Genomic DNA, 15,074 nt, shown 5'->3' with positions numbered 1-15,074 from the left:
GCACCCGATGTTTATAGCAGCATTACCAACAACAGCCAAACTATGGAAAGAGCTCAAGTGTCCATCGACTAGTAAATGGATAAAGATGTGGTACATACATTATTTTTACACACACACACACACACACACACACACACACAGAGGAATTTATTTTTTTTTAAAGATTTTATTTATTTATTTGACAGACAAAGAGAGATCACAAGCAGGCAGAGAGGCAGGCAGAGAGGGAGGGAGAAGAAGGCTCCCTACTGAGCAGAGAGCCCGATGTGGGGCTTGATCCCAGGACCCTGAGATCATGACCTGAGCTGAAGGCAGAGGCTTAACCCACTGAGACACCCAGGGGCCCCCACATAGAGGAATATTATTCAGCCATTAAAAGAATAAAATTTTGCCATTTGTAATGATGTGCATGAAGCTACAGTGCATTATGCTAAGTGAAGTAAGTCAGAGAAAGACAAATACCATATGATTTCAGTCATATGTGGAATTTAGGAAACAAAACAGATGAACATATCAGAGTAGGGAAAAAGAGTGGCAGCAGAGGGGAAGCAAAACATAAGATCTTCTTAACAATAGAGAAAAAACAGGGTTGCAGGAGGGAGGGGGGTGGGGGATGGGCTAAATGGGTAATGGGCATTAAGAAGGGCACTTGTTATGATGTGCATTGGGTGTTATATTAAGTGATGAACCACTGCATTCTACTCCTGAAACCAATATTGCTCTATATGTTAACTAGAATTTCAATACAAATTTGGGAGGGGGAACAAAATACCATTTAACAGGAGTAAAACAGCATATACTACAGACATCCATGAGATATCCCATAACAACTGCATCAGACATGGCAAATTAAGCCAGCACCTCAAAACCATGCTCTTTCCTAATTGGCATTTCTTATTCTTTCCTAGAATAACTACTGCTAAAAAAGGGCCCAAGTGCTTAGAAAACTCTTCTCAGACATTCAGCTACCATCATAATGTCAAGTCCCCATAAAGCATGTTAAGAGTCATCTTTCCTGTTACAAGATGTATGATGACAAAAACAGTATTACAAAGTTCTTTAAAGTTAAAATACTAAAAGCAGGTAGTTCTACATAAAGGAAAAGATGCTGAATTTGAAAAAAAAAGCCATAGGTTTAAATCCTAGTGCCAACACTTATTAAATGAGTAATCTCCCAATAATGTTATACAAAAAATAAGCTTACATTTATCCTACCTTACATCAAAATAAATCCCAGATGGCTTAAACATTCGAAAGCAAAAGTGCCAGGAGAAAATACAGATGAATAACCTTATACTTTTTAGTAGATAACATCTATGTATAACACTCTTGTGAGTTAAAAATTTCCCAGTCTTTTTTTTTTTTAAGGTTTTATTTATTTATTTGACAGACAGAGATCATAAGCAGGCAGAGAGGCAGGCAGAGAGAGAAGGAAGCAGGCTCCCTGCAGAGCAGAGAGCTCGATGCGGGGCTCGATCCCAGCACCCTGAGATCATGACTTGAGCTGAAGGCAGAGGCTTTAACCCACTGAGCCACCCAGGCACCCCCCAAATTTCCCAGTCTTAACCCCAGGTCCCATAAATTGTCATCTTATCTTATCTGGAAACGGGGTCCTTGCAGATATAATTAAGGATCATGAAATAAAACCATCCTGGATTTTTAATGGGCCTTTAACCCAAAGAGCAATGTCCTTATAAGAGAAAAAAGAGTTACCAGGACACAGAGACACTGAGAAAAAGACCATGTGAACATGGAGGCAAATATTCAGATAGTGCCACAAACTAAGGCAAACCAGGAGCTACCAGAGGCAAGAAAGGAGCCTTTGAGGGAGCTTAATTAGCCCTTCCAATACCTTGATTTACATCTGCTGGCCTCTGGAGCTGTGAGAGTAAATTTCTATTGTTGCAGGCTACCAAATGTTGGTAGTTTGTTCTGGCAGCCCTAAGAAACAAATGTAAACATTAAAGCCTAAAATGCATAAGGACTGAAAGAGGGAATGCCATCTGAAGACACAAGGAGAAAAATGCCATCTGTAAGGCAGAGAAAGAAGCACAAGGAGAAAACAACTCTGCTGAAACCTCAATCTCTGACTTTTCTAGAAGTGTAAGAAAATAAATTTCTATTGTTTGAGCCAAATAAGTAAATAAATAAATAAAATGTGTAAGAATCAAAATATCTCCTTAACTCAGAAAGCTTATAAAAACAGTAGTTAAAATATGAGTATTCCAACAGAAAATAAAAAAGACAAAGAAACAAAGTCATGCCATTTAAAAACAGATAACTATTTTTCATATAGAATACTAGCAAAAATTAAAAAGAACCAGAGTGAAATGGAGATTAAAAGAATAATAGATAAGATCAATGAAACCAAGAGTTGGTTCTCTGAAAAGATAAAACTGACAAGACCTCAGAGAGACTTATCAAGATAGAGAACTCAAATAAATAACATTAGAAATGAAAGAAGAAAAGTTACAACCAACACCACAGAAATACAAAGGATTATAAGAATACTATGACATATTATAATCCAACAAATTGGACAATCTGGAAGAAATGAATTAATTTCTAAAAACATGCAATCTTCCAAGACTGAATCAGCAAGAACCAGAAAATCTAAATAGACTGATTACTACTAACAAATTAATCAATAATCAAAAAACTACCAAAAAACAAAAATCCAGAACCAGACAGCTTCACTGGTGATTTCTACCAAACACTTAAAGAAGAGTTAACACCTATTCTTCTTAAACTGTTTCAAAAAAATAGAATGCTTCCAAATTCATTCTACCAGACCAACATTAATCTGACACCAAAATTATAGACCCATATCCCTCATAAACATAGTTACAAAATCCCCTAAAATATTAGCAAACCAAATTCAACAACACATTAAAAGGATCATTTACTATGATCAGGTGGGATTTATTCCAGGTATGCAAGGATGGTTCAATATCCATACCTCAATCAACACAATTACCAAAATGAAGGCTAAAAATAATATGATCATCTCAATAGGTACAGGAAAAAATATTCGACATAATTCACTATCTATTCATGACAAAAACACCAAAAGTGGGTTTAGAGGAAACACCTCAACATAATAAAGGCTATGTATGACACACCTTAACTAAATCATACTCGATGGTGAAAGCTGAAAGCTTTTCCTCTAAGATCAAGAAAAAGACAAGGATGTCCACTCTTACCACTTTTATTCAACATAGTCTTGGAAGTCCTAGCCCAGCAATAAGATAAGAAATGAAATAAAAAGCATCCAAATTTTAAAAAGGACCAAAACTGTCACTATTTGCATATGACATAATGCTACAGATAAAAAACCCTAAGATCCCACCAAAAAAACTATAAAATAAATAACCTGAGTAAAGTTGCAGGATACAAAATTAATATACAGAAATCTGTTGTTTTCTGAAGCTAATAATGAAGTAGCAAAAAGATAAATTTTTTTAAGTTCTATTTAAATATCAAAAAGAATAAAATACCTAGGAATAAATTTAATCAAGGAGGTAAAAATCTATACTTCAAAAACTGTAAGACACCAATGAAAGAAACTGAAGACAACCCAAATAAATGGAAAGATAAAACCATGTTTGTGGATTGGGAAATACTGTTAAAATTTCCATACTACCCAAAACAATCCACAGATTAAATGCAAGACCTACTAAAATACCAAAAATATTTTTCACAGAACTAGAACAAACAATCCTAAAACTTGTTTGAAACCACAAAAGACTCCATATGGCCAAAGCAATCTTGAGAAAGAACAAAGCTGGAGATATCACCATCCCAAATTTCACCCTATACTATAAAGCAATAGTAATCAAAACAGTTATGGGGTACCTGGTTGTCTCAATAGGTAGAGCATGCAATCTTTGATCTTGGGGTTGTGAGTTCAAGCCCCACATTATGTATCGAGAATACTTACAAATAAAATAATAAAAAAACAAAGTTATGGTACTGACACAAAATAGACATAGAGATCAATGGAACAGAATAGAAAGTCCAAAAATAACCCACACTTAGTCAGTCAATTAATCTATGGCAGAAGAGGCAAGAATATACAATAGTGAAAAACAATCTTTCCAATAAGCAGTGTTAGAAAAACTAGACAGCTACAAGCAAAAGAATGAAACTGGACCACTTTCTTTCCCAATATACAAAAATAAACTCAAAATGAATTAAAGTCCTAAATATAAGTCCTGAAACCATAAGACTCCTAGAAGAAAACATAACCCATAATCTTTTAGACTTCAGCCTTAGCAATATTCTCCCACAACTGTCTCCTCAGGCAAAGTAAACAAAAGAAAAAGTAAACAATGGGGACTACATGAAACTAAATAGCTTTTGCACAGTGAAGGAAACCATCAACAAAATGAAAAAGGAATCTACTGAGTAAGTGAAAGTATAAATAAGTCATATGTCCAAAAGGGGTTAATATCCAAAATACATAAAGAACTCATAAAACTCAACAATAAAATAATATCAAACAATCCAATTAAAAAATGGGAAGAAGACATGAACAGACATTTCTCCAAATAACACCTACAGATGGCCAAAAGACACATGAAAAGATGCTCAACATCAATCATCAGGGAAATGCAACTCAAAACCACAATGAGATACCACCTCATACCTGTCAGAATGGCTAAAATAAAAAACACAAGAAACAAGTGTTGGTGAGGATATGGAAAAAAGGGAACATTTGTGCACTATTGTGTGGGAATGTAAACTGGTGTGGCCTCTATGGAAAATGTATGAAAGCCCCTCAAAAAAATAAAAAACAGGGATCCCTAGGGGACTCAGTCACTTAAGCATCTGCCTTCAATTCAGGTCATGATCCCAGAGTCCTGGGATCAGAGCCCTGTTTTGGATTCTCAGCTCAGGAGAAGCCTGCTTCTCCCTCTGCCTACAGCTCTGCCTGCCTATATACTCTCTCTTCCTCAAATAAATAAAATCCTTAAAAGAAAATTTAAAAAAAGAAAACCTTTTGATCCAGTTATCCCACTGCTGGGTATTTATACCAAAAAAATGACAATAGTAATTAAAAAGAATAAATGCACCCTCCAGGTTTATTACAGCATTATTTACAATAGCCGAAGAGATGGAAACAACTCAAGTGTCCATCAATAGATGAATGGATAATGAAGGTGTGGTGTACACCCTTACATACACACACACAAACACACACACACACAGAATATTACTCAGCTGTGGAAAAGAAAGATTTGGCCATTTGTGACAAAATGGATGGACCTAGAGGGCACTGTGCTAAGTAAAATAAGTCAGACAAAGAAAGACAAATATGATTTCACTTCTTTGTGGAATCTAAAACACTAACCAAATGAACAAAACAGAAACAGACTCATAAATACAGAGAACAAACTGGCAGTTGTCAGAGGGGAAGAGGGTAAAGGGATGACAGATAAGACACATGAAGGGGCATTAGGGATACAGACTTCCAGTTATAAAAAAAAGAGGGATAAAAAGTACTGCATAGGGAATACAGTCTATAATACCATAATAACTTTGTATGATGACAGATGGTAACTACACTTATCAAGGAGCATATCATGACATTTATAATTGTCAAATCACTATGTTGTACACCTGAAATCAATCTAATCTTGTATGTCTACTGTACTTCAATTTAAAAATAAAGAAAAAAAGAAAAGTCAGAATGTTGGAAACTAGCTATCTTCTCAGTGAAACTACTTAAAATAGTCGTGAATAAAGAATGCAGCCAAGTGAGTCTCCAGAAACACTGCACTATCTGATGAAATGCATCTGAACCCTTTATGTGTTGGGCTTAGGAACCAATGGAGCAAAGCTAGCATCTGTGGGATTATGACTGAAAGCCTCTATGTCAGAATCCTGCCCAGGCTGAATGATAAGGCAGTGACATGGGGCCTCAAACCATCCTGTCAAATCCACATTGATGCACTGTTGGTGGGAAAGCTGGTGCTAAACCATTTCATCAATGACCTGCTCCTGAGTTGGGGTTCCCTCCAGAACAGAACAGTCCCCCTCGCTCTGATCTAATAATAATGAATAAAACAAAGACAAATGCAGTTTCTTTGACAATTTTTAAACCTAAACATAAAATAGGCTTTTGTTTATATTTTGACAGTGTAACTTTCCCAGAAAACTTGAGTTAGGAAATGTGAGGTGAAAGGAAAAAGTAAAAGCAATCCCAAATTTTCTTAGGAGGTGGGGTTTCAAAAGGAGATAAGGAAATTATTTTAAAGTCCCATCTTATTGGCATCTAAAAGAAACAAAGAGGCAACAAAACACCCTGATGGGAACATGTTGATGTCATCTCAAATAATGACTGAACAATATGGCTGAGAATGAATTAAGGAAGAGATGCCCTCCAAAAAATGAAAAAAACAGCATCCTCCATAGACTCTTACTACTGATTTTAAGATTGCCATTACTGTATGTGCCACTAAGAAAGAGAACATAAAACTACAACATATCAGTAACTATAAGACACATATTGATTTCAGAAGTGTTAAAATATTGGGCGTCTGGGTGGCTCAGTGGGTTGAGCCTCTGCCTTCGGCACAGATCATGATCCCATGGTCCTGGGACCGAGCCCCACGTTGGGCTCTCTGCTCAGCGGGGAGCCTGCTTTCCCCTCTCTCTGCCTACTTGTGATCTCTCTCTGTCAAATAAAAAAAATCTTAAAAAAAGAATGTTAAAATAGGAAAAATGTGTATCTTATATTAATGAAAAATCAAAGAAATTGCAAATGCTTAAGGAGGATAAATGGGAGGGAAAGGAGAGAGCAGGGATAAACAGTACAATAAAAATTTTGAAAATGATAAAAATAATGTAAATGTTAAATGAAGTACATAAAAAAATAAAACCAAGAATATTAATCATTAAACTGAGTATTAAAGGATTTACTTCATCAAAAAACAGACTACCAGATTACATAAAAGAGCAAAACTTAAAGGCACCTGGGTGGCTCAGTCAGTTGAATACCCAACTCGATTTCGGCTCAGGTTGTGATCTCAGGGTCATGAGACTGAGCCCCACATCAGGCTCCGTGCTCAATGTAGAATCTGCTCGTCCCTCTCCTTCCCCCTCTCCCCTGCTTGCACATATATGCACATACTCTGAAATAAAATCTTTAAAAAAAAAAAAAACCTAGCTGCATGCTATTTATTAGAAACCCTCTAAACAAATGATAAAGAAAAATGTAAATGGGATGGAAAAGAAGGTAACAAGTATACACAAAATACAGGAAAAGCAAGGGTATTAATACTAACATACAAAGGAAAATTTAAGGTTAGAAGCACTGAACAGGATAAAAAAAGGGTGGTGTTACTAATAAGGTACTCTTATCACTAAAGTTATAAATCTATAATCTTACATGGAGTAAACATAGCAGAAAGTACATTAAGAAGAAAATTGGAGGTGCAAAAATAACTTGGTAAAAAATTCAATTAAAATTGGGAGACTTTGGGGGCACCTGAATGGCTCAGTCATTAAGCACTGCCTTTGGCTTGGTCATGATCCCAGGGTCCTGGGATCGAGCCCCGCATCAGGCTTTCTGCCCAGCACAAAGTCTGTTTCTCCCTCTTCTACTTCTCCTATTTGCATTCCCTCTCACTCTGTGTGTGTGTGTATGTGTGTGTGTGTGTGTCAAATAAATAAATAAAATCTTTTTTTTTTTAATTGGGAGACTTTGACTTATCTTTTCTGGACTGATACATCTAGTACAGATAAATAAAAGTGATCACATGGGGCACCTGGGTGGCTCAATCAGTTAAGTGGTCAACTCTTGGTTTCAGCTCAGGTCATGGTCTTCGGGTGGTGGGATCAAGCCCCACAACCATCTCCACACTGAGCAGGAAATCTGCTTCAGGATTCTTTCCCTCCCTCTGCCCTGTCCCCTATGTGCACAAACACACATGCTCTCTAAGATAAATAATCTTAAAAATAAAAGTGATCATAGAGAAATTGAATAATGCACTAAATAGTCTAATAGCTTCTTAAAACTAAGTATTTTTCAAAAAAGCACATTTTTCATTTTTCTTATGTCCATGAAACACATATAGAAATACATTTTTACTCAAAATATTTAGAAGGATTAGATTTTCCAGCCAAACTTTGTAAGCCTATAAAGTTAGAAATAAAAAATAAAGTTAATAAGTAGTATCAGAAAAGATGGCAGAGGAGAAAGCACCAGGAATCTGTCTTTTCTCCTAGACAAGCGCTGTACTATACTGGGGCAAACACTTCTGAAGTAGCTGTTTTGGAATTCTGGACTCTATTTGAACAGTTACAGCTACCAGAGAAAAGGTTAGCTGGTAAGCTGCAAATAAGCAGGTCACTCAGTCACTCAGGCTTCAGAATGATCATGGCCATTCACCCTAAACCCTAAGGCAGACAATGTGGGGAAGGCAATCCCTTTTTTTTAACATGGTTTGTTGGAGCCAGAGAAGCAATAAGGATTTTGCCTCCCAATTATCAGGTTTCTGTCTTCTGACTGCAGAGCTACAGGCACGGAGGCTGGTCACCAGTGATTCAAACCCTACCAGCTGAAGCGATCACCATACAGAAAGGAGTCACACCTATTTCTTTAAATATTCAAAAACAACCATGTACAGAGAAAATTAAGAGAGCTGCTCTACATGCCCAGGAAAAAATAGTCTCAGAAAGGACCTGTAAAACCTTAACTTTCACCATATGCTCATCCCTGCACAGACATACTCTATTAAAAGTTAAACAAAGAGCAAACCCTAGAGAAAAGGGAGAATGTGATTTCTAGAGTTATCACATAAGATTCAAATGTCCAGTTTGCAACAACAACAAAAAATCACAAGGCATACAAAGAAACAAGAAAGCATGATCCATTCAAAGGAAAAAAGTAAGTCAACAGAGAACATAGAAGAGGAAACCTGTATATCAAACTTACTATGCCAAGACTTTGAAAACCAGTATCTTAAAGATGCTCAAGGAGCTAAAGGAAGATGTGGACAAACAAGAAAATGATCAATGCACAATATGCATAACAATAAAAAGATTTTTTTTAAAAAGAGCTAAACAGATATTCTGGCACTGAAAGGTACAATAACTGAAGTGAAAAATTCACTAGAGGGGTTTGAAAACAGATGTGCACAAGCAGGATAAAGATACAGCAAACCTGAAGATAGGACAACTGAAATTACAAAGTTTCAGAAAAAATGAACAGAGTCTAAGGAACCCATGGAATATCATCAACACAATGGGGACTAAGAGCACTTTCTGCAAAACACAGAAGACAGAAAAAGGGAAAGAAATTATGGCTGTAATAAGTAATGCAAGCAGTACACACTACAGTATTCCTAATAATACCAACGTATTTCTCTTACAATTCCCTTAATAAGTTTCTTTTCTTTAGCTTACTTTATTGTAAAAATACAGTACATAACATGTATAACATAAAAAATACTTATCACTACTTATGTTACCAGTAAGGTTTCCAGTCAATATGCTATTAGAAGTTAAATTTGGGGAACTCAAAATTAGTAGCTTCTGAGTTCCTAAGATGGCATTAAGGAAAATGGGCTGCTAATCTTCCCAAAAAGAGAACAGAAAATTGTCACCTCATGGTAACACAAACCACATGACCTTATGAAATGGGAAAAATAAGACATCTCATGAAATAATGTAACATACTTTATGGTTGACCCACAGGTAGGAATTTCCCCCCATCTAAACAACAAAGCTCAAATGCAAGTGCTCGTTCCACACTGTCTGGAACATCAGCAGCCAGAGGCCACTCCTACCACACTTGATGCCCTCCTCCAACCACAGCTGAAGGCATCAGGGCTTTGCAGTCAGAGGGTCTGAATGCTCCTCCAGAACCTGGTTATCTTACGATTAAATTCTTTTTTAGAAAATGGACTAGAGAGTGCTGTGAAGTGTGTAAACCTGGTGATTCACAGACCTGTACCCCTGGGGATAAAAATATATGTTTATAAAAAATAAAAAATTAAAAAAAAAAAAAGAAAGAAAATGGACTAGAAATGAATCATCAGAAATTATGTTTTCACTTAGAAAGACCTCAAAACTCCAAAGAGCTTTTTAGAATGTAACTCAATCTAGAACTTGGGGACTTCCTTCAGTAAGCATGATAAGATTCAACAGAAAGGATTCTGCCTTATTTTACAGTTATCCAAGTAATTCTTTTACTTTCCTACTATGTTTCATGAAGGAAGATGACCTTTGTATGACCTACAATACCAAGCACCACACCTATCACCAAGATGTTACCAATGATTCTTTTCATTAAAATGGCCTGACGAGGGGCGCCTGGGTGGCTCAGTGGGTTGAGCCGCTGCCTTCAGCTCAGGTCATGGTCTCAGGGTCCTGGGATCGAGTCCCGCATCGGGCTCTCTGCTCAGCGGAGAGCCTGTTTCCCTCTCTCTCTCTCTGCCTGCCTCTCCATCTACTTGTGATTTCTCTCTGTCAAATAAATAAATAAAATCTTTGAAAAAAAATAAATAAATAAAATGGCCTGACGAAGATGCCAAGCAATTTGCGAGTATTCAACAATATCAACACTACTGTTTTTTAATGACAAATAACTGCTGATTAGAAAAATAATTATTATAACAGAACAAAGTCCTTAGCCTAAAATTAAATGGCCATGGATAGAAAGATTTATAAAGTTTATCAACTACCACATTTGGACAAAATGAAGATTAATAGTTGCAGTCTCCCTTTTCTCATTGGCTACCCCTAATCAGCTGAGGGCTGGACTATTAAACTAGATATATTAGAAATATAACTCTAAACCGTGAGATGACTAAACATATGACCAAGTGCCCACAGCACTGTCCTAGAAGGATAAACCCATTGACTCTGAACACTTGTTCTAGTTGTCTGAGGCAAGGGGTTCGACTGTATTTGTACATAACTGGCTCTTTGGATGACTAAGAAATTCTTGAAGCTGCTGACTAGGCAACTTTTGGATAAGTAAAATACTCCTGTATAAAAGAAAGTACTATACTGTGGAATACAATCACTGTAATAAGAATTTAGAAAAATAAATGTAATCTAGAGTTACTGAAAAGTAACCAAGGCTTCATGAAAGATTGGAAAAATGATCATAATCAGGATTAGGGAAGAAAGGGAGAAAACAAAACAGGAACAGGATTTGTAGAAGAAACATATAAGAGAAAAACAGATTAATATGGGGTCAGATTATATTAATTTGAAACACTGAGGCATAGAAAATACTTATATGTATTATATACATTAAAACCCATTTTAACAAGATTAACCTGGTGTTAACAAATATAGTGGAAAGGCACAATAAATCAGACATGAGGTAGCAAGCATCTTCAACTTTAGTAGTGGTTAAAGAAATAAACCAAGGAAATTAACCAAGTTAAGTGGTTAATTGAACTTGGTGGTTAACTTAACTAAGTGGTTAAGTGGTTAACTTTAAAGAAATAAACCAAAAGAAATTAACCAAGTTAAGTGGTTAACTTTAATAGTGGTTAAGGAAATAAACAGGAAACAATAAACTTAAGACATAGTCCTGAGAACACACTGAGAGAAATCAGTTTTCTGAGCTGCATTACCTTTAAAATGACAATCCCATCACCACTTACTGCCTTAATCACTCAAAGGATTACTATGAGGATAAGTGACTATCTCTACATATACCAACACACACACTCCCTCTAAATTAAAAACCATCATACAATCTTGAGGTATACATTACTTTTAAAAAGGGGACAAAGAATTGGTAAGAGTCAGAAATGACTATTAAGTTTCAAGTGTAGGAGTAATGGGTTGCTATTAAGAAATAGAAAACAAGGGGCTCAGGGGGTTGGGCCTCTGCCTTCAGCTCACGTCATGATCTCAGGGTGCTGGGATGGAGCTCTACATCAGGCTTTCTGCTCAGCAGAGAGCCTGCATCTCCCCTCCCCCTCTGCCTGTCTCTCTGCCTACTTGTGACGTGTCTGTCTCTTTCTCTCTCTCTCTCAGTCAAATAAATAAATAAATAAATCTTTATTAAAAAAAAAAGAAAGAAACGGAAAACAAACATGCTTAAGCAAGGTTAAAGATGAACAGTTTGCTTTTTTATTTAATGTTTTGGTACCAAGCTGAAGAACTTTTCAAATTAATAATCTAAATGCAAGTCAAAAATATTTAAAATTAAGAAAAATGTACATAATTATATATTAATATAATCTCAGTGATCTCAAAGATACATACCAACATACACATAAAACATTATCAATAGGGAAATTTCTTAATATTTTTTCTATGTTTTCCAGAAATCAACAGTTGTTACTTTGAAAAAAAACCTGATACAATTCAAAAGGCTTTTTCATCCTTTTCAGAGAAAATTTGAAGAAAATGTATATAAACTTACTCTGCCACGATGTGGGACAATATCCTTCAAACTGTCTGCCCTTTCTTTCTCCTGTTCAGTTCTCTGAGTACTAGAAGAAAATGATAATACACCATCTACATGCCTTCTACTATCTCCATTATCTATATAATTACCTGAAATACAAGAAAAAAATTTAATAGAACAATGTCAAAGTTTCAGTAATCTAAGAACTGCTTCGTGCTATTCAAATTATTTTATGTAAACCTAGTAACTAAAATCATAGGACAAATATAGCAATTTGCATACAAGAAAAGGTAACCATCAGTAAGAGACAACAGGAAATATGACAAACTGTGACTACAAGTTCATTTTTAATTCTCAAATGTTTGAATAAAACATACTCATTTGTAATAAGTGATGTAAGCAATATACATTATGGTTTTTCTAATAATATTCTTTTGAAAAGTTTGAAGGAATTCAACAGTTAAAATAGGTTACACTATACCACAGAAATGAATTCTTTGGAGAAAAGACAAAGTCAAACAGAATTTAAGAACAATGGTATTAAGAAGGACACGTATTATGATGAGCATTGGGTATTATACACAACTAATGAATTACTGAACACTGCATCAAAACCTATGATTTACTGTACGGTGGCAAGCTTAACATAATAAAAAATAATAATAAAATCTTTAAAAAAAAAAAAAGAACAATGGGGTCATATTCCATACTTACTGGTCCCAGGCAGACAAACAACATGGCCTATTTCAAACTCTCTGTGGGTTGTTTCAGAATTTCCTGAAGAGTGTGAGCCATGGGAAATCAGAGAGCTGTTACCTTCTGATTGAGATTTATAGCTACCATTTTCATCTGCCTGTTGAGAAAATATCTTAGCTGTATTAATTTTTTAAATTAAAACCAACAATTTTTAGGGGGAAAAACATGACTGAGAATGACTTCTTGACAGAAGGATGCCAAGTTATTAATGTAGAAGGAACTGGAAACATCACCATGGTGATTATTAGAAACAAGTGTTTCTAGGAGGCCTCAGCAATGATACTAAATCCAATTTGTGGAAGGTTCTTGGGGAATAGGAAGTTCACATGGCCTCAATGCATCATTCCTCAGAATACTTACTGACAACAAAGAAGAAAAGAAAGGCACCTACACAAAGTAGACATCTAGCCAACACCACATTAACCAAGATTATCAAACACAACATCACCAACAGTGGGACCAACATACTTCTATGTCTCCTGATGTGATTCAAGGAGAAGCACACATCATCCTTACTGTTTAATCTTAACCTGTTCATGATAAACATACTTACTGGGACTTCTTGCCAAAATCCTTAAACTAATCAGGAGGGAGAAAAAGCAATCAGATATAATTAGCTTATGGTTCATTTTATAAAAACTTTAATAATATGGAAGAACTACTCCAAAGTGAAATACTGAAGAGATATGAAAACCAGAAGACCCTGTAACCCTTGATTAAATCCTAGATCAAAAACAATAAAAGGACATTTTGGAGACAACTGGGTAAACGTAAATATGGACTGTATATTCATTTACATTACTGTATCAAAGTTAGATAACAGAATTGAAATTATGCAAGAAAATATCTTCATACACAGGAGAAAATGCCAAAGTATTAGGGTGACTTGTCAAAAATATCCAAATTCCTCTTAAAAGTACCCACGGAAGGACAAAAAAAAACCCATAAAGATGACCAAATGTTAACAACTGGTTAAAATGGATGAGGGGCATACACATGTTCACTATGACATTCTTCAATTTTTCTTCAGAGGAAGCAAGAGTAAGAAGCAGCAAGAAAGGATGGGCAAGGTATTTCTCATCACAAGGTATTTCTGATCATAAGGTATCATCTCATCACCAAAGAAAACCAAAAGCTTACACTTTATGGTAATATCTAATGAGACCAGTAATAGTTTTCTAAAGTCAAATTTATGAAAAACCATAAGACTAGAACATACCTGACATGGATCACTTGTTGGTAATTTAAAATCTTTTTCTGGATGTTCCTGTTCTAGGTCTTCATATATCATTCCTGGAATAGCCAGTTGTTCAAAGTAAGCCTCCAAATGTTCATCATAAAACTCTTCATCATCAATATCATCATCTATTGGTAAAGTGGGGGGAAAAAAGGAAATGTTTTAAAGTACTGATTGAACAACAAATAATATTTAATCAAAAAGGTTGATAAAGACTTCTGAGGAAGAAGGAAAAGTATGGGGGGTCCCTAAACTTACGTTATATGGATACAACTAGATACCACCCACGTTAAGTATGAATAACCCAGAAAAGACCCAAAGACTACCAGAACAGACATTCCACAGCTAAATGTAGAGAAGAGGCCACATCAAAGAGGAGAGGAAGGGCAGAGACACAGTCAGGAGCTAAATGAACCCATGGGAGAATCTTCAAAAGGGAGGGACTCCAAGGGTGCAGAGACAGGAAAGAAACCGACCCTCACAGCTGGCACCTTACAAACCCCATGACATCTAACTTTGAAAAACATAGGGGTTAAATTTCACAAGTTCTTTCAATCACTGGGGCATATCCCCTGGAACTTTAAAAATCAGTGGGCTCAGAGCCAAGAGGGCAAGAGAAAACTGAGTCCCTGCCTTTAAAAAAGACAGCACAACAAATAGCCCTGCAGAGATACAAACACAAAACCAATAGTCAGGAAA

General features: G+C 35.9%; 1 protein-coding gene across 8 annotated transcripts in view; it reads right to left on the bottom strand.

The window, feature by feature from the left end:
- Positions 1–15,074, bottom strand: part of CEP192 (centrosomal protein 192) — a 126,624-nt gene that overhangs the window by 78,344 nt on the left and 33,206 nt on the right. For all 8 annotated transcript variants that reach the window (XM_082697403.1, XM_082697404.1, XM_082697409.1 and 5 more), the window contains 3 exons: positions 14,358–14,503; positions 13,097–13,235; positions 12,398–12,531 (listed from right to left, as the gene is read on the bottom strand). In XM_082697403.1, the coding sequence (XP_082553529.1) occupies positions 12,398–12,531; positions 13,097–13,235; positions 14,358–14,503 (419 nt within the window). The remainder of the gene's footprint in view (positions 1–12,397; positions 12,532–13,096; positions 13,236–14,357; positions 14,504–15,074) is intronic.

Source organism: Mustela nivalis, assembly GCF_964662115.1.
Source record: "Mustela nivalis genome assembly, chromosome: 14".
NCBI classification, from domain to species: Eukaryota; Metazoa; Chordata; class Mammalia; order Carnivora; family Mustelidae; genus Mustela; species Mustela nivalis.
This window is presented reverse-complemented; position numbering and strand designations above follow the sequence as displayed.